General features: G+C 46.0%; 7 protein-coding genes across 11 annotated transcripts; 4 read left to right on the top strand and 3 right to left on the bottom strand.

Moving 5' to 3' along the window:
- Positions 1 to 132: 132 nt before the first annotated feature.
- FOXG_13065 (uncharacterized protein) lies at positions 133 to 2,769 on the top strand (the record flags this gene model as incomplete). Its single annotated transcript, XM_018393011.1, has 7 exons — positions 133 to 522; positions 574 to 1,100; positions 1,149 to 1,431; positions 1,480 to 1,624; positions 2,289 to 2,443; positions 2,536 to 2,601; positions 2,662 to 2,769. 7 exons carry the CDS (start codon positions 133 to 135, stop codon positions 2,767 to 2,769), a joined length of 1,674 nt encoding a protein of 557 aa, XP_018252185.1.
- A 558-nt stretch (positions 2,770 to 3,327) lies between these two features.
- FOXG_21059 (uncharacterized protein) lies at positions 3,328 to 4,013 on the bottom strand (the record flags this gene model as incomplete). The annotated part of the gene is made up of 2 exons (XM_018401407.1): positions 3,328 to 3,714; positions 3,840 to 4,013. The coding sequence occupies 2 exons, from the start codon at positions 4,011 to 4,013 to the stop codon at positions 3,328 to 3,330; spliced, it is 561 nt and encodes a 186-aa protein (XP_018252184.1).
- A 1,551-nt stretch (positions 4,014 to 5,564) lies between these two features.
- FOXG_21058 (uncharacterized protein) lies at positions 5,565 to 8,562 on the top strand. Its single transcript, XM_018401406.1, has one exon. It carries the CDS (start codon positions 7,333 to 7,335, stop codon positions 7,795 to 7,797), a length of 465 nt encoding a protein of 154 aa, XP_018252183.1. The 5' UTR covers positions 5,565 to 7,332; the 3' UTR covers positions 7,798 to 8,562.
- Positions 6,222 to 9,904, bottom strand: FOXG_13064 (uncharacterized protein). Of its 3 annotated transcripts, XM_018393010.1 has the most exons (4): positions 9,137 to 9,904; positions 9,033 to 9,081; positions 8,037 to 8,982; positions 7,553 to 7,986 (listed from the first exon to the last, which is right to left on the bottom strand). In XM_018393010.1, the coding sequence occupies exons 2-3, from the start codon at positions 9,049 to 9,051 to the stop codon at positions 8,447 to 8,449; spliced, it is 555 nt and encodes a 184-aa protein (XP_018252182.1). In that variant the 5' UTR covers positions 9,052 to 9,081; positions 9,137 to 9,904; the 3' UTR covers positions 7,553 to 7,986; positions 8,037 to 8,446. The 3 variants fall into 3 exon arrangements, with proteins under 3 accessions (XP_018252180.1, XP_018252182.1, XP_018252181.1); XM_018393009.1 differs by having other exon boundaries at positions 8,037 to 9,081; XM_018393008.1 differs by having other exon boundaries at positions 6,222 to 9,081.
- Positions 9,905 to 9,982: 78 nt separating this feature from the next.
- FOXG_21057 (uncharacterized protein) lies at positions 9,983 to 12,415 on the top strand. 3 transcript variants are annotated; one of them, XM_018401404.1, is made up of 3 exons: positions 10,089 to 10,437; positions 10,486 to 11,338; positions 11,396 to 12,251. In XM_018401404.1, the coding sequence occupies exons 2-3, from the start codon at positions 11,047 to 11,049 to the stop codon at positions 12,118 to 12,120; spliced, it is 1,017 nt and encodes a 338-aa protein (XP_018252178.1). In that variant the 5' UTR covers positions 10,089 to 10,437; positions 10,486 to 11,046; the 3' UTR covers positions 12,121 to 12,251. The 3 variants fall into 3 exon arrangements, with proteins under 3 accessions (XP_018252177.1, XP_018252178.1, XP_018252179.1); XM_018401405.1 differs by having other exon boundaries at positions 10,105 to 10,132; positions 10,224 to 11,338; XM_018401403.1 differs by having other exon boundaries at positions 9,983 to 11,338; positions 11,396 to 12,415.
- Positions 12,416 to 12,867: 452 nt separating this feature from the next.
- Positions 12,868 to 14,738, top strand: FOXG_13063 (uncharacterized protein). The gene is made up of 4 exons (XM_018393007.1): positions 12,868 to 13,403; positions 13,467 to 13,862; positions 13,935 to 14,302; positions 14,359 to 14,738. The coding sequence occupies exons 1-4, from the start codon at positions 13,116 to 13,118 to the stop codon at positions 14,588 to 14,590; spliced, it is 1,284 nt and encodes a 427-aa protein (XP_018252176.1). The 5' UTR covers positions 12,868 to 13,115; the 3' UTR covers positions 14,591 to 14,738.
- Positions 14,739 to 15,782: 1,044 nt separating this feature from the next.
- On the bottom strand, positions 15,783 to 17,575 carry FOXG_13062 (uncharacterized protein; the record flags this gene model as incomplete). Its single annotated transcript, XM_018393006.1, has 3 exons — positions 15,783 to 16,760; positions 16,812 to 17,063; positions 17,129 to 17,575. 3 exons carry the CDS (start codon positions 17,573 to 17,575, stop codon positions 15,783 to 15,785), a joined length of 1,677 nt encoding a protein of 558 aa, XP_018252175.1.
- Positions 17,576 to 19,246: the final 1,671 nt, after the last annotated feature.

Genomic DNA, 19,246 nt, shown 5'->3' with positions numbered 1-19,246 from the left:
ATGGTTTTATGTGGCTATGAGTCGGTATAGATCCGTAAGCAGATGAGCCTGTAAATGTGCAAAGAAAGTATAAAAGCTTCAGCTATAACCTCTTGTTTACGCTTTACGCTTATTATACATTGCATTGCTAAAATGTCACTTGAGCTTGAATCTTTCATCACCTGGGCCTCGAGCCTGCCTATTCTTCTTCAAACATCAGCCGTGGTCGGCTTCTTGGGACTGGTATACATTGTTTACTATCGCTACCTACACCCACTTGCCAAGTACCCCGGTCCTCCCCTCGCCTCGGTCACCAACCTTTGGAAAACCTACCACCTTTGGAATTTGCATCTCCCGCATACGCTTGTTCGGCTGCATGAGCAGTATGGCGACGTTGTACGGGTCGGGCCAAATGACTTGTCGTTTCGTAATCCCGACGCCGTCAACACCATATACAAGGGAGGTCGACAACTACAAAAGACGGGGTTTTACGATGGGTTTACGACTTTCAATCCCAACTTGTTTGGAACACAAGATGAAGAGGTATGCCATCCTTTGTCCATGAATGGGCGTTCCACTAAGTCTAGATATCAGATTCACGCCATCAGGCGTCGCCAAATGGCCCATGCCTTCTCCCTGCAGTCCATCAAGGAGATGGAGCATTTTGTCGACAGCCATATCCTGAAACTGAGGAATAACCTGGACCATTTCTGCGATAGTAACCAAGATTTTGATCTCAAGGACATGATTGCCCTTTACGTCTTCGATGTGCTAGGTGAGCTCGCCTTTAGCAGAAGTTTCGACTCGCAGGATGAGAGAGATCTAGCCCGATTACCGCCCATCAATGACCATATCTATCTTGCTTGCTTGATGGGAATGACGCCAGATGCTCTCCCGTGGATCAAGAAGGTTCTGCCCTTCATCCCCATTCCATGGCTGCAACGTCTGTTCAACGCTCGTGCGCAGCTTCGGAATCTGACTGCGGCTTGTGTCCGGCAAAGGATTGAAGCTGGATCCAGCGGCCGCAAGGACCTTCTATCGTGCTTGTTAGTGGCCGTTGACCCTGAGACTGGGTCCAAGCTTACCGAGTTGGACATTAATACCGAGGCCTTTGCAATGATGTAGGTGCGATTGCTTTATACTGCCTGCCATCTTCTCACAAGCTGCAGTGTCGCCGGGTCTCATACAACGTCAGGCACCCTGACGCTCTTATTCTCGCATCTGCTACAAAACCCTGAGGTCTTGAACAAGGTTATCCAAGAATTAGATTCGAACTTATCTAATCATACGGGTCAAGTCATTTCTTACCAGGCCCTCGAGAAAGATCTACCATATACAAGGGCATGCATGCACGAAAACTTCAGAATTAACTCTGTGTTTACCATGCCATTACCACGGAAGATTATGACTCCTGGTGGACTTGTGATTCAGGGATGCCAAATACCTCAGAAGGTGAGACTGAACAACATGATAGAATCATTCGAGTCTAACAATAGAAAGACTACTGTCTTTGCTCTGAACCACGTCGTTCACCATAACCCATCGGCTTGGGGCAAGGACCACGACCAGTTCATCCCAGATCGCTTCCTTGGTCCCAACAGCAAAGACCTCCAGGGGTACTTGTCGCCTTTCAGTACTGGGCATCGTATGTGCATAGGCAAGAACTTGGCTATGATGAATATTTTAAAGGTGCTCTCTACGGTACTGAGAAACTACAAATTAGAAATGGTCCACCCACAAGAGCCTGTTGATACTTTGAGTGTGGGTATTTCTGAGAAGAAGGGACGATTAATGTGCAGGATATCGAAGAGATGATCTTAGTTGGCAATGTCAAGGCCGAGGCAAACCGAGGGCGGCCAGATAAGTAACGCGTCTAGATAAGGCACCACTGAGCCACATACATGGGTAGATGTTTGGGATTGGTCTGGCGTGCAATTCTCAGCTGCTATTCACCAATTATTCCGTGAAGATGGTGGATTATCGGGCTGGGGGTGTCTCGGATCTGGTTACTATGGGATTCGGGAACTATAGGCAGGCTGGCTCCGAGACTACCTTTCATCATTGTTACCGATTCCAGTTGTCAGCACTAGAGAGGCTATATAGCAACTATAAAGACATTGCTTGGTTCTTGAAATGTAGTTTGCAGGACAGCAGCCCCCCCGCATTCATAATGAAATCTATCCATTCCTTCGTCCAACCAAGTTTAGAATCTCCCTGAAAGGACAAGTTGTTCTCATCACCGGTACGTGTCTCGCGGAAGAACTGTTCCCTGTCTAGGACCCTGTCTTTTGTTATTTAACTCTAATTAGGTGCTCTTGGTACTATGGCCGGCGCCGCCGCAGAAAGCTTTGCTACTGCTGGTGCCAGTCTCTTCCTATCCGATACACAGCCCTCCCCGCCAGATTCTACCAAGGATGGTCTTTTGCACCTTGGTGCTGATGCAGTGCATTATTCGCGCTGCGACGTCGATAACCCAAAAGACTGCGAGGAGCTGGGGTAAGAAGTAAATCATAATCAACACTGCGCCATGGAATGTTTAGTAACCGATGTACACAGGCCACCTCCACTGTAGGCGAGATTGATGTCCTCATCAATGGTGCCGGAGTTGTTGGTCTCCGCGTGGTAAGTACCCCAGATATTTACTTGCTTAGGGGCAGGAGCTAAGCAAGACCATATGCATAGTTCCATAAGCAGGATCTTGCTTTGTTCTTTCGGGACATGGCAATTAACTTCAACGTCCCGCTAGTGCTGATGCGTTTGGTCCTACCTAGCTTCATTGAGAGGCGCTGAGGGTGCGTGATTTCGTATCCTTAAAACAGAATTGGAGATGAGAGTGTATACACTGGTCGGAGTCACATTACAGCGTGACGAGTAGACAGTGTTAACTACAGCTTATCTCATACATTAAGGTCCAACGTGAATATAAGCTGCCCAAATCAGTGAGTCACTCCCTTTGCGTTTACCTATCGTCTTATCACCCTCTGCATCTCTAGACTGAAGTCGAAGTATCACAGGGCCGGCCCAGGAAAGTAGATACAGGAGTCTGTCCTTGACTCCCTTGGATTCCGGTGGACTCCTGTATTTCCTTTCGTTTGCCGGCCTTGTGATATCTCGGAGATACGTCAAAGCATTGTGCACACCCATCGACACCGATGCATCATCACTAACCCTGCCAGGATCATAAATAGTTTTGTAAACCTTTTCTGCGACTTTTACAGAATATAGATCAGATACGCCCTTGAGAACATCATCGCTGCACGGTTGTTCCAGTTTTACTTTTTTCATTGAGGCAGGGAGTAGCCTTTCCAGTTTTTCCACTTCGCGTTTTGCAAAGCTGAGATTAGAACATCATGCAGTTGTCGCCATTGACACTAGAAGAGCCTGGTCATGCATGGAATCACTAGCCTTTCTGGATTGCCTGCGAGCATGTAGGAGAGCTCTGACTGAAGGACTATAAGACGAGACTACTCGGTCGATTGCTGAGTCTGTCGATGAAGACGTATGACGACCTGCATCATGCAGCGGAAATGAGCTTAATTCGCCGACTGCAATCCACCATACTCGGGGCCACTCATCATCCATGGTAGGCTTTGGAAAGCCCAGCGCATCCAGAATCGGGCACACTGCAACGTCCCAGAGCCACCCCAGTATACTAGACATATCCGCTTCGGCTTGTTGTGTTAATTTAGAGTTGGATCGAATTGGCATCAACATCTTCACCCTTTCCTCCACGTCCTATTCATGTAAGTCAGAAAGGTGTATCGATCACATGGCAGTTTTCTCAATGAGAATTGCATCTGAGCGATGTACGCTGGAATTGATGAGTACAATAGGCCTGTAGATGCAGCACTGTTCAATACCTCGACTGGCGGAGGGTGCAGAAACTTCTCGAAGCCAGGGAGGAGGCGAATCTGCCCAATGGTATCGTCAAGATCAAAGCTCGCTTGGTGGCGGTCATTTCTTTTTGGCTTGGAGCCCAAAGGATCGCCCTCGGCCCCGCTGTCATAAAGATCTTGGATCGGGCAGTCGAGCATATCTCGAAGTTATTCAAACCTTTCAGCTATTTGTGGATGACACTCACTGAGTTCGGTCACATCAGACCACAACCTAGATCGAAGACTAGTGATGATTCCTCTGCCCAACTCTAGTATAGTAGCTGCACAGCGTGGAGAGGTGCTTTTTCTGCTTCGAGGGCAAAAGAGGCGTCCATTGTGGCTATAACACTAGTAGTGCTGAGTAAATGCTGTTGATCATGTTGACTCAATTGGCGAGGAGCCACTGTTGGTAAAAGGTTCACAGCCAGTACTGCAATACGACTTGCTTCTCTCCAGTCGTCTTTGGTAGCCAACATTATGCCAGCCAGTGTCGACGACTTAATTCGAAGCGTGGGCGGTGAATGAGAGACCTCTGCACCATCAATTAGATATTTCAGAGACTCTTCGAAAGATTTATCATCATCATTTCTGTCGAATTGTAGATGAAGGAACTTGGCCAAGCTGAGTAGAATGGATCCCTTCCTTGCATGATTGTCAGGTTCAATGGCCATATGTAAATCCTCCAGCTGACCCAGCTTCTGGAACTTTATCTGAAGGAATTCCGCCTTATTGAATAACAACAGCCCTCAAGATTTTTCGGTCCACTGGCTAGTGACCCGTTCCGCCGACGCGCCGTGCCTCTGACATAGTAATCCCCACCACAAAGCAATGCCCATTTCTGAGGCATATTGATCGAAATATGAGAAAAGATTGCACTCAAGATGGAACGATACTGATCGTCCCTGAGTCGTGCTCTCGGGTAGATGTAATGAATTCTTTATAATGTAGACAGGGCTCGAGAAGCACCAGGAAAGCTCGAAGCCAATGAAGTCAATGATTCGAATGAAATCAACCAATCTGAGTTTCCGGGGGTTTAACCTCGGGATGGAGTGGCAATCCACTTCTCGATAGGCAGCGATAAGACTTTGACGGGATGAATGTATGTACAGGCATACCGATTCCAGAAACAATTGCAGATGGCCGAAAAGGCGACTGCATGTTGCATATACGAGGTTTTTCTTTTTCCTCTCGCTTTTACGTACACCAAGCGCCATTCCGGGTGCGGATCAGCCCAAGATTCAAATGGTAAAATACGCTTCTCTACTTCAGGCTACCTATACTCAGCCTCATTGTGTGCCTATCTAACCTACTCAAGCCGCTTGTTGGCTAGTCGGATCCAAGCTAGCCGAATGTAACCTCTACAAGTCATTCTTTGCTTACAAGGTCAATGATACAGGACTACTATTGGTGTTTACGGATTCAGTTTGGCTTATGCCAAGGGCCTGGCGCTTGCCAAGCCCTTGCAAGTTGGAGTGGGGTGTCAGAAGGCAATGGGGCCAGAAACTGTAAGTCTCAGTCGACTTGGAGTGCCTCCCCTGAATCACCGCTGCGAGGTGCTCAATGAGGAATTATCCTTCACCATGCACGCGGTCCGTGCTCACAGCTCCACATTGATTATCTGCATGTGGGCAGCTGCAGGTGCCACACGGAGTGACCACGTTCCCGTCAAGCCAGATTGGTCCAATCATTGATTGGGAAAAATCAACGCCAGTGGCGCTCGCCGATCAATACCAAAAGGCAGAGTACATCCTTCATAGCTACCTTTGATAATCGATGATTATGGAGGAAGGATCTGCTGGACCTTTGTGCCAAGAAGAGTCATTTGTCTCAAAGGTGGAGCGGTACGCGAATGTAGCTTTGGAGGCATAATGTTTAAGTTCCTCTCGAAGACATGCTGGGCCGGCTTGTTCCGGACAACATTACCTTCCTGGCTGAGCGGGTGTCATGTTTCATGGCCACTCGCCCTGGTCAGCACTAAGTCTCAGTTTGGCGGCTGTTCAGCCGTACAGGCGTACAGGACGAGAGGATTCAATCAGCGGAGGGCTCAAATTTTCTTGTATCTCGTTAGCACAAATACAGGTCAGAACTGGGGTCAATGTGACAGTGCGGCGGAGACTTTGTCCTCGCTGACCGTTGGGGCGACAAGACAGTAAATCACAGGCTTTACGAAATTAGAACATGTCATATTCTCGACGCACTTAGCTTATTACAATTAATGTAATCCATATTCCGCTTTTACAATCAGTTTACTAATTGCTCAAGGCCATTTCATCAGTCCTTGATAAAGTAGTAGGATCAGTCAACAGCTAATTCTTGATGTAAAAGTAGTGTAACCATAGTTCTTAAAAATGCTGACCCACGGAAGATATTTTGTATCCCTCCTGCCTGTGCAGACATTTCAAAGCTTGTTACCAATAATTACGTGTCAGCGCCCCTCCTTTGGTTAACGTGGTTTCCCACTGTCATTATGATACCCGCAAACCATTGCCTCAAGACCCGGGTAAGAGACGTAGAAAATGCCTTTTAGACACCGTCCTTATTTCTATTCTCACTTCTTACTCGTTAACTTAAATCAAAGCTCATAGTCAATCTTCATTTTGACATGGACGTACGCCCGATATCATTAGACCATTAAGAGAATTGCCCTTCACCTGCGATAAATACCATACCACTACCTGTGCCAGCATGTGCCAGGCTCAGACCAACCGAAGGGCCCTACTTGACTGATTGACGTCAAGGAGGGACGTTTATTCCAAGGAAATCATCAGAACAGATATATCGCTCTTAGTTATACTTGGCATGACAGTGCGAATGGAATTGACCGCATGAATCAGCTAAAACTCCTTACCAGCAACATGAGTTCGATGCTGGCACCTAATGCACTGAAGCGAAACACATCGCAACTACCTGCTGTTATCCAACACGCTATCTAACTGACAGGCAACATTGGAGAGCGGTATCTGTGGGTTGGTAGGCTATGTATAGTCCAAGACGGGCCGCAGAAACAGTTTGAGTGTATGCGCATGGACGAGATCTACTCCGGTGCTTATGTGACAATAGTCGCTGCTGCGGAGGGTGGACTGTTCAGGAACTATGGCAAAAGTTCGAAGCGATCCGTGAACAAAACCTCTCATAAGTACTAGATGAGTCACGACGCGCGTATCATTCGTTACCACCAAGAATTAGTCCTGTCGAGATGGTCTAATAGAGAGTGGACGTACAAGGAGTACATTATTAGCAAACGTGCGGTTTTCTTTCTCAAAAACTCGGTGTTTTGGCAATGCGAGTGCGCAGTTTGGGATACAGCCTCCCTTAGACCAAATAAGAACGACGAAGCAACCAACAGTAACATAACATCAAATTCGTCACTTCTCCGACGGCTTGATACATTAAACTCGCCTGACTTTGGCATCTGCACTGACCTGTTTTCTCCATATAATGGACGGGAGCTATCGTTTTAGGAGGATGGCCTGACGGCATGCTTGGGTATTCTAAACCGCCTGGTCCCAGCATTTCCTGGCGGGTTCATTTTTGGTCTGCCAAGACACTATCTGGATTACGCCCTACTCTGGCAGCCTTTGAGAGGACCATTCGACGATGTCGACTCCGCATATTTGTACGACATAAAGATATCCGACGGTTGTGCGGCAAGAAGAAGCTCTTCAACTCGAAGAACTTCACTTCCATCTTGGGCATGGTGTGTTTTCTTGACCCGAAGAGGTTCCGAGCAGGCTCAGCTATCAGTCCAAGCTCGATGCAGCAAATTACCGATAGTTCTTGGAAAATACGAAATCTTGTTACATGGAATATGACAAAAACCCCTGTGAATACTGCCGGATGTCAAACAATCAAGACCTCTTCCTTGCATAGATCTGCATCAACTGCAGGGAACTACATCTCAACCCGGGCCAAGGCTGAACGTTTATCTCAGCAGCTACGTTAGAAATTCGGTTTGAACCGTTCTCTGACGCAAGAGGAGGATTTATGTGCAACTCTGTCAACCTTGTTCTAACAAAGAAACCTCTCAACAATATGCCAACAGTGATTGTTCTCCAGGACCGGATAGGCAGATTCTCAGGGTTGCTTCGACCCACGGGAGACTCGATTTGTGGGCGGGGACAAATTTTTGGAACTTATTGCAATATCAGCAGGAAGTGCAACTGGAAGAGATCTGAAAGATACATTTGAGGACAGGGTACTCCGAAGAAGCAGATATCATGACGGGAGGCCATTTCATGCCATCTATGATCAATACGAGCGATGGATTGATGTTTCAGATGATCAATCTTCTGAATTAAAACCATCGAGTCGTTGCAGTAGTAATACGAGAATCAGATTCAGTGTTCAGCAGGAGATTATCAAGATGGAATGGTATATGAGTTTTTCAACGTTCTCTGGGTCTTAAATGCAGATAATGGGGCTGCATATAGGGCTGCTTGTGGTTATGTACTCAAGGATTTCTGGGAGGCAGGTTGTGTAGTTGAAAGAACAGTGACTCTAGGTTAAATAGTTGAAGAGTAGACTTCCAGTTATAGTTAAGTATAGATTATAGGAGTTAAAGGCTGTTTTAGTTTTTTTCACAACTTTGCCTGCTAAAGAATTGGATGGGAAAGTGATACAGTCATGGGTCCGTCGAAGCTGTGGTTATCACCTGCCTGAATATAGCCATTAGACGTGGCACTTATCAAGATTTCAATCTCTTCTTCCAGCTCCAGAATACGCCCTCGTGCAAGATCTAGTACTTGGCCCCTGCTCAAGACCTGCCCTGAGCTTGGCATGCTGTCTCTATCAGCTAGGGTGCGTGTTTTTGACGCTGGCAGCACCGCTAGAAGACTCTCGAACTGCGACTTGAGTCGAGTGCGGTACTGCTTCTCGGCAAGGTGGTGGCATTCTCGGATGTGTGCTGTCGTGTTTGAAGGCACCTGGTATTTGCGGCTTTTGGGCTTGCGTGATGCTTCTCGGAGTTGAACCTCGGACACCAATGGGGCCTGAACCATTTGTGTTGACAACTGGCTCTGTTGTATTGTTGTAGTAGAAAATTCGTTCGTTCTGTTGGTCGGGGATTGCATGTCGGCGTCGTGGCTGGGTGCTGCATCAGAGCTCGGCACGTAGTTGAAGGGGTAACCAGCTTGCACATAATCAGCAAGCTCGGGTGAGCTGGACGTGTTGGAGAAATACTCGGAAGATAAGTACTCATCCACGTCCCAGGGCAGGTTTTGAGCAGTAGCTGTTGACAAGAACGCGTTAGTAAGCATCGTGTGTCAGTTTGGAGGGCGACATACCTTGCTCGGGTGCAAGTTCAAGAGGCATCTGATGAGTCTGAGCCAGTCTGCAGTTCATGTTGTTGGTCGACAAGGGTGGTATGATGGAGAGCTAAAGTGGAACAGTGTCGGGTAGACCAGGGGGTGAGAACATGGTACAAATATGTAAGAGATAACCTACGCGGGGTTGATGGTAATCAAGGCTTTGCGGAAGAGTGTAGGAGGTACTGCTAATCTCTAAGGCGGCCTTCAGAGACTACAGCGGGTAGTTGGCAAATTGAGGTTGAGTTGAGTAAAGGATTTGTACAATCTGTTCCGAGGCAGATTAATCTGTTTTAATGTCGAAAACAACCGGTATTACCTGGTTAATAAATAAATCTGGTTGTCGTGGCATGCCGTGACTGCCCCGCGGACATCAAAATATCCAAGCTCGATAGCCCAGCCCTTTACCGAGATAGTGGTGCATCGTATGCCGCGTCGACTGATTCCGGAACTTGCCAACCGATCATACATTTCGGTTTCCTCCAGCAAGGTCAATATCCCAATGGGACCGTATTTCAACAACATGATGTTGTCGGGGAGCCGGGCCCTGTGGCTGTCGCCGTCTCCCCGCATCGACAAATAGGATTCGGTTGTGAAAAGGTCTAGATCAGCCCATGTCACAATCGGGCTGAAGCCTAATACTGTTCTATATGATACGTCATACTGGAATGGTGCCAAGCTCTGCCAATGCCCTCCAGTTCATCGAAAAATCGCCATACAATTATTGTCAATTTTCAGGCTGTAGGGGAAATAGACAAGATTGGGTCAGCGACCTCCCCCCCCCCCCCCCCCCCCCCCTCCGTCTGTCAAGACAATACTGTAAGATTCACTCAGCCATCTACAACCTATTGCATACCTACCAACCGCTCTTCGCTTATGAGGGTTCTCAATCGCCGATCGCCACACTTCCAATCCCTGCCAGGTTCTGTCAGAGCATCTCCCACTAATGCAAAGCTCAGAAGTATCACATCCAAGGTGCGCATGATGCTGCCCATCTCTTGTTCGGCGTTGCTTTTTAACGGCACAGCACGCCACATCCCCGATTCCTGACATTGATCTGTTTAAGAGGACTAGCCTTGAACTTATCGCAGCTGAGTCTGTGACAAGGTATAGCTGCCAGAATAAATCACCGAGCTTCGCCATTCACCATGCAATTAATCCCATGAGGGACTGTGTGTACCGGTTTACAACAGATTTGAGTAGCTCCGGATAACCTTTCCTCTTATGCCTTACAATAATTCTTTTACTATTGATAACCGTTCATTCTGGCTTGATTGACTGTTAGTGTTGATTAACCTCGTACTGATGATTAATTCTCATCCTGAAAGAACAATTAGACCTACACAAACTACCCTGGGTATTTATAAGTAATCAGGGTAAGCGAGAATGGGACGAAGCCACTTGGTAACATCGCAAGACTGGCATGTCATCAAGCTACCGACCCTACCAAATCTCCAATGTTACACAAATGGTATGCAAGCGTTATGATGTACAATTGTGTCATTGCTATTGCAACTCCTCCCAGATTTCCCTAAAACGGAGGTGCAAGCCCGACCTGAGCATTCTGTCATGCCCTTATCGAGTGACAGGTCATATTTGAGTCTGATTCTCAACTCCTGGGTTACACAATAATCTGAACCCCTCTTTGCGGCAGCGCTCTGTTCGCCGAATAACTTAATCCCCTGTAAGAATGTGGCTGCTTACGCATATGACGCCACTACCCCTTACGCATCCCGGGTACATGGTAAACCTCAGCGAAGCTCCAGCTTACTTGGCAATACTGCATCGGACTCAATCCATTTTGAGACGGAAAATCGTTTGACACAGAAATGTGGCTTGCTGCCATCATCATATGACGGTGATCATGTTCTCTCAGCCGCAAGGTAGACATGTTTTTGCTTCGTGTCCACATTTGTTTCTCCAATACCGGCCGGGAAGGGCGTTGGTCTAGACCATCGACCCATGATATGACCCTTACGGTTACAATTGACGTTCCATCTAAGATCCCCAAGCGGAGTGAAGAGATAACATGTCTGCCTATAAGGGGAAGCCAGCAGGTAAAAGACAAAAGAGATCATTGTAATGGCTGCACAGCCACCAGCAGACATTACGGATATTCAACTTATACCACCGCAAACCTCTTAGGCAAGAACTTCATACAGCACCTAAGCACTCTATATCGTAAGTATAGCATTTATGCTTGTGTGAAGTGAATGAAGACTAAATGGGTTTATCAAGTAATAACTGCAATGGATGCATTCTCCTCTGGTTATGTCGGCAACCCGTGGCATGATCCCTCAGGGTATCCTGCCTATCCAACCCCAGCCGATACTCAGTTCGGCTTTGACACTCTTGACTTGACGAGTACGTTTGCTGGAGATCCAAACAACATCATCCAGCCTGATTCCTGGTTCTTTGAAGGCTGGCTAGATGTTTCTGGAGTTGTACAAACAGAACAGAGTGCCAGCCAGGAGTCCACAGCAGCAGCATGCCCAGAATATGGCAGCCTGGGCCAACCTCACCCCGCTCAGGAAGACCATTCACGGGCAGTACCCAAGGGTCAAGAAAACGCAGAGCTCCGTCCGAGCAAGACCGTAACCGGTACAAAGCAACGTCATGTCAGCCATAGGCGAGATTCTATACAAGATATTACATCACGCGTTCGAGAGAGAAATCGCAACCTTTCTCGCAGGTATCGAGGTCGTAAGCAGCATGAGGCAGAAACATTGGAAGCTCACGAGGAGAAATTACAAGAGGAGAATGCTGTCCTGAGGACTTGCTATAATGATTTGAGAAACGAAGTACTGGGTCTCCAGGATCTATTACTACAGCATACAGGCTGCAATTGTACCACGATTCACGCGTTCATTGCCGCTCAAGCTGAGCGGTCACTACATAGCCTTCTTTCACCAAACTCACAATGTCAAGGTTGTCAAAATCCGATGGAGACTTATATACCTTAGAAGAGTAGTAGTAAAGGATACCAGGCCTGGCTTTAAAGCTCTCTATTGCTATTTAATTATACTTTAATTAATATATTGATGGGTATTATTTTATAAAAGTTATAAGGTATTTCCTATTTGTTGTCCTCGTATGTGCAGCACTCTCAAGCCAGCGACTCCCTCTAGCTATCCCTGCCTGCCTTATAAAGTCGCAGCCTCTATTCATACTCAACAGCCACTTTACCTTCAAGTTCAGCGGTTACCTAAATGCATTTAGGTTAATGAGAAACATTTTTATCTCATCGTAAGATTAGCGAGGTTAGTCTTGGCAGAGCGGGGGTTTTGTAAGCCTCGGAAGGAGTCAAGGGCCAAATCAGAGGCGGGGACAACGATCTTCCGCATCCATCGGAGCCCTCGTTGACACCTGCCTAATTGGGTCTTCGGAGCAACGGCCGATAGCTGCCTGATTGGGCAAGTGATAGAATAAGCGCACTTTAGAGAGAAGTTAGATAAGATAAGGAATGGAGCTGCGGGCAATCAACAAAGATAACTTTTTGACAGATTTATGTGGATCTGTAGAGTAGGGAAAGATGCCTTGGGATGTTATATCGGCAGAGCTAGGCTGGGGGGTTTCGGGTGGCTGACAGCTTAGAGATGTAAGGATTTAAGCTTATTATCCTTCCCTCTAAGTATTCCCTATATGTGGAGAGTACTAAGGCAGTGGCCTTGGCAATAGTTGGACGATGTCACGTCTTACAAGGATGCGGGACGGGACAGAGGCTTGGATTCAGTAGGTGCTTTTTCTTTCTCTCACCCGTCCCAGTCTTTGAAGAATGGGATGATGTCACACATGGTTTAGCAGCCCTGAATGCCAGGGGAGAGAGGAATGCCAGTACTGATGTATAAGGCAGTGATTAACGTCCTTCCATACATATATATCCTCGCTAATAGCTGCCACGTTACACTGTAGCGCGTCCCTTTTTGTAACATCGAACGACTCTCAAAAAGAACCACAAATGCCACGTCTAGTACAGGTACTCCTCGCAGCTGGGGCAACTCTCATCGGCCTTACCTCTGCACAATGCAACCTCACTCCCAAGGCCAACATCGCTACCGCTGATGGCGTGGAGTTCAAACTCCTGCGCACTGGTCTGCAGAGGCCTCGACACCTCGTTGTCGACACCGAGGGCAACCTTTTGATCGCCGAGGCTGGCAGCAAGGGTGTGAGGAGGGTTGTCCTCGATGATGGTAAGGACCTCGATGTTTGCATCGACTCTGACGACGCCTTAATTTCTAATGCGAATGTACGTTTTTCTCAATCCTGCTTCCGGCTAGAAAGTAGAAATAACAGGTTTGTGCAAATATAGCTGAACCACGGCATTGCTCTCACCGCCGATGGTAAAACCATTCTCGTTTCTACTCCCAGCGAAGTATACGCCTACGACTACGACGCCTCCAAAGGCAGCGTCGGCTCTCGTCGGACCGTCATCACGGGTATGAGTGCCACTTCGACTCATTCTACCCGAACCCTGACGATCCCTCTCGCTGGCAATCCCAACCTGTTGCTCGTGGCTGGCGGATCCGATGGTAATTTGGATGTCGAGACTGTTGACAAAGATGTTGTTCGCAGCCAGGTGAGAGTCTTCAAGATTGATGAACTGTTAGCGGCGGATGCTCCTCTGGAGTATGGTGAGGCGGAGGTACTTGGCTGGGGTCTTCGTAACAGTGTTGGTTGGGCAGAGGACCCTTCTACGGGGCATATCGTAAGTGCAGTCTTTCTTTTCCAGCCACGGCTTGTGGCTTGTTGACAGGCTGTTGACTGACTCGACTTGCAGTGGTCCGTTGAGAACTCAGTCGATAATCTTTACCGCGGCGACGTCGATGTCCATAACACGAATCCTGGTGAGGAACTCAACTTCCACGGCCTTCCCAATGACTCCTCCAGCGCCCAATATGGTGCCAACTATGGATATCCCGGATGCTTCTCCACCTACGACACCTACAACATCAAGGACTACCCTGGAGGAGCAGAGGTTGGCAAGCAGTTTGCTGGCACGCCGCAGGGAGAGAAGGATCTGGGCTTCACAGATGAGGAGTGTCAGGAGAAGCAAGCGCCGAGGATTACGTTCGGATCACACCTTGCGCCGCTAGACATTAAGTTCCTTGATGGTAGCGCGGCATATATTGCATTCCACGGAAGCTGGTGAGTGCCCTCAGATGTGATTTACCGTTGCACGAGTGTTGGCTAACTGATTTCAGGAACCGCAACCCTGGTGATGGCTACCGTCTTAGCAAGGTGGACTTTGCTGACGGCGAGCCAGTGCCGGAATCTGACGACCCTAAAGCTGAAGTGCCGCTGATGTGGAACACGGACAATACTAAGTGCCCTTCTGGGTGCTTCAGACCGGCGGGCCTGGCATTTGACAAGTCCGGAAGGCTGTTCTTAACCAGTGATTCTACGGGAGAGCTGTATGTTCTGACAGGTGTATAAGGGCCTGAATCCCTTGGAAAATATTCAGTAGATAAGCTACACTTATTGGAATTGACTTTATTCTTACTACTACATTGTGGCCATGCCAGAATGTTATAACATAAGAAATGATTTATCTCTAAACTTAAAGATCAACGGCAAACACCGAGCCATCACTGTTGCTGCTATAAGTGAAACCACATTTCCCATTACCAACAATGAATCCAGCTCCAGTATCAGCGCCTTTCTTCGACATGAAGTATTGGATTTGCTAGCTAGTTTAATAAATTCCTATCGTAAGGAGAGGCTTCCACGTGATCGTGGCTCAGACACGTAACATATAGGGCTTATAAGGTCCTGGAGCTTCTGTTAGATCTTAGCGGTCTCTAGGTCCATTAGGTCACCTGCTGAAATAATAAGAGCCTGAAGAAAAGCGCCTGTCCACCTATATTTCCTGCGTTTTCCCTTTGCAGCTATATCAAAAGTACCAAGGAACTGGTTTGCAAGGACTGGGGGTTTTTAATGGAGAAGCAGCCTGAGTGAGAAGCTTGTTGCAGGACTTCTTAACACGGGAGATAAGGAATTTCTAAAGGACATTGGAGAGGATGTACGTCAGGAATTGAAAGCAGCCATTAGGTGCATGTGCTTAATATAAGACTCCCTTAACCATCGATCCCTAAAACAATAACAATAGAGAAAAAGGCTACGTTCTTAAGCCATTACATATATTCTAATTACGTTCATTTGAATAACGATTCTCAAGCTCATCTTTACCGCTTCACCATGAACATGTCTTCCCTAGTTGGCCGGATCACCCTCTTCTATATCGCCAAGGCGGGAGACCAGCACGTCGTGGCCCTTCATAAGCAGATGTCCAGGAAGCCGCCAAGTTAGTTTCACTTCAGAGTTTCATGTTCTTAGTTCTTGCAACTTCAAAGGAAGGAAAGACTTTCATGGCTTCAATACAAGCCGGCAAAGCTACGAGTGATCAGCGAGCCCAAAATTGCACGGTCGTCGCCATTTTGACTTTCAAATCCAAAAGGGAATTTTGCTATCATAATACTCAGCATGCGGCTCATGTTTGCGTTAACAACCTTTGTGAAGGGGTTGAATGAGGGTTTACTATGATCTACTTAATAACAAAGATGTATATAACTTAGAGCAAAATGCAATTATACCTTAGACCTTTCCATCAATGACGATTGATAAGTTCTTAAATAAGTCCCTGAAATCTCATTGATATGTCCTTTCTTTGTTCCGTAGCCATTGCAAACTCTTCTTCCTGGCTGAGCGTACCTTGTATCGGCTGCAGAAACTGCTGCCCTTGTTCAAATGCATTAAACAGATTTAGAAGATCATTTCTCATATGAAACATGTCTGGACCTGAACTGGCCAAGTCCGTATCAGGCATCGAAATATCGCCAAAAGTAAAGGCTTCAGTCTGAGGTGTTGACATAGGTACTGTCTCTCCCAGTCCTGTCGTGACTTCTGCAATCTTGTTTTGTTCGTCGGCTATTCCACTGAAATCTTCCCCTGGCACACCATTCTCTTCATTGGTTGTCTGCAGAAACCCGAAAACTTTTATGCGTCGTATCATATCGCGAATACTTCTCCAGAGCCTCTTGCTAACAATATTGTAACGAGAAAGGTCCTTCACCAAATCACCAGCCTCAGAAAATGTCCTCTGATATAGCGCAGAGAAAGTCTCAGGAGCATGGCAAACAGCCAGGAAGAGAACAGCCAACGCGCTAAGAAGGAAATCATTAAATACGTTTTGCTGCTGTAAGTAGATATCTGTAGTGGCGTGAAGATGCACAAGAACTTGGATACTATCTTGGGCGATATCTACTACTAATAATGCACTCCGGAGACTTGCTGTAATACTAGCCGTGCTTATCAAGTGATGGCGGTAGATAAGTATACGTGTATGGTTCCCTCGGAGGTATAATAGTGCGCGTAGATAATGTGAAAGTCTAGGTTGTCTTTGAGGGGTAAGACCAAGGCGTGGATGGTGAAGTCTTAGATAAGGTGGAATTGAGTTAAGCCAATCTTGAATGCATAGATCTTGCCCTGATGCTATATTATCCGGGATGCTTTGAGATGCGGACCCAAGAGGCGGAAGAGCGTCCCAGATCTTGGAGCAGAGTTGACCATGGCCCACCATGCACTGTAGATAAGGATATTCCTCATCCTTAGAAGTAAAGTTAGCCCTGATTAAACTCATTATGTTAATAGTTCTTACTGGTTTCGGTAACTCTGGATCGATTTCCTTTTCAACCAGAGCAAACGACAAGGTCGTCCCAAAACTCCACTGTCGATCAAGTATGTAAACACACCAGAAGACGCGTGCTGCAAGGCGACGAGAGTCAGAATCTTTAAAATTATCCAAAAGACTTCTCTTTCGGTGAAGACCCAATTCCAGCGATTTTCGTGCTGCTATGCCGATTGTCCTCCAGGAGAGTAGCTCCTCGCCGGAGTGAAAGTAGTATATACTCTTTGAATAGTTAATCGATGCTTCACTTTCCATGGTTCGCTGTCAAATGGGATGATAGAACTTACCAGAAGTGAAGTGAGTTGGATTTCTTTCAAATCAACTCGTGGAGTAAGGATTATGGAGACGATCGTCTCGACAGAGTTAACTATAGCGGTGCTCAACTCAATCTTGCTGGGTTCCTCCAGGATAATTCCAGTGGCTATAGCAACTCGAGCAAGATTTATATCTTTACTGCACAACTTAGACATAGTAGATTCATCCTCTTCCATAAGTAGGCCTCCGTTTCGAATAGCTTGAAGAATCCCCTTAGATTGTGCAATATACTCGCTAATATCAATGAACGGATATACTGATTGTACTTCTTCCTGGAAAATAACGAGATACTTTATCACGTCGCTTGCCGTGCAATGATCCCAGAAGCTCAAGTCAGTCATGAGTCTACCACTTAGAGGCTCCTCTCGGGGTGACTGAGCACCATTCGGTGGCATAGAGTCAAATCTTGGTACACCCATTCGATTCAAAGACCTTTCGCTAACGTGGAGACCGAAAGCGGATCTCGTCGGGCCAACGAATTGTGGTTGGCTAGGTACCTCCCCAAGAGTACTTGCTGGGAGAATGCGTCACGATATTATAACGCGTATGCGATGGTATAGTTGATGCATCAAGGGCCTGTTCTTTGAGTTCTCTGATAATGACCACTAGGTCTGATACTTGTTGTCGTAATTGTGATAGTTCATAGGTAAGAGCCTAAACATACTGACTCCTATAAAGCTGTCAATTCGGTCTACCAACGCATTGAGACACATACCTGTCAGGTTCTTCCTTGGCAACTTGACCTGTATTGGTGGCAACGCTGCACATCAAACCGCCGGTAATACATCGCTCACAGCTGTTATCTTCAGATGGTATACATTTGATCTTCTTCTTTTTGCAACCGTCGCTTTGTTTTCAATTAACTCTCACGACCATTCCTGAGCAGACAGTGTATTGTACTCACCAGGCCACGGAGGTATATTTGCCCCTCTTGGGCCGCCCAGTAACCGTTGTAGTAGAATGAGTAGTACTTTCGATATCGGCAGCATTCCGCTTTTTCGGCATTGATACCGGCATTTTCTCCATGGTGGACTGATGATCCATGATGAATGTGATTTCGAAGATAGGCGATGCAGAGTGATTGGGGATTGGATTGGAAATATTCGGTTAAGAAGCATTCACGGAATGTTTCCGAATTTCCGAGAAGTTCACATGTCATCGCAAGATCTACCCCACAAACACAATAACAGGATTGAGAATTGTGGGGTAGGATCTGGACTAAATATGTGGAGGATACTTAATCAGAATGCTGTAATTTGGCAAGAAGGAGTAAAGTGTATAGGTATGAAAGTGGTTGTGTTTGTGACGGTGGGTTTTCTAACTATGGTAAACTAAGCCGTGCTAGGTTTATTATTAGCAGATTGCATAGGGCATAGTACTAAGCGTTATTAAAGTATTACGTCTCTTAATGGTAGATTTAATGCGTATTAGGCTTAATTAATATAAAGAAGTTTTATTAATAGCTAGTAAGCTATATCTATAAAAGTGCTAATAAATATATTCTATATACTTAGTTATAGCTATTTAGCTTAGTATAATTTAGTAGTAATCTATAGAAGGGATCTATAAGGATTAGTTATAATCTATAGTAATTTATCTTAGAGTATTATAATCTGAGTAATTTAATAAGCAGGGATTATTATAGGAATTAGGTAATCCTCTTATAATTAGTAGAAAATATAGGGGTATATATAATATAACTACTAGGGTTATAATATAATCTCTCCCCTCTATTAGGTCTTATCCTTAAGACCTATATATCTCCTTATTCTCATATTAGGCTTTAATAAGTATTAACTCTCTTCCTTAGTTATTTTTCCTTACATATTTTACTAATTATTATATTATAGAATCTTTAATTAAAATTATATAAGACTTTAAAGTATATCTATTTAGCAGATTTAATTATAAAATTTAGTTTTAATATTATGCCTTATTCCTTCTATAAGGCCAAGGGTATTATAACCCTAGCAGTTATATTATATATACCCCTATAAAAACTTATGCAAGGCATTAGCCCCTTAATAGCTATAGACTAATCAGAGCTAGATCACCTTGCAGATAGGATTATAATGCTTTAGGAGCTACTA

This window comes from Fusarium oxysporum, chromosome 12, assembly GCF_000149955.1.
Source record: "Fusarium oxysporum f. sp. lycopersici 4287 chromosome 12, whole genome shotgun sequence".
NCBI lineage: Eukaryota > Fungi > Ascomycota > Sordariomycetes > Hypocreales > Nectriaceae > Fusarium > Fusarium oxysporum.
This window is presented reverse-complemented; position numbering and strand designations above follow the sequence as displayed.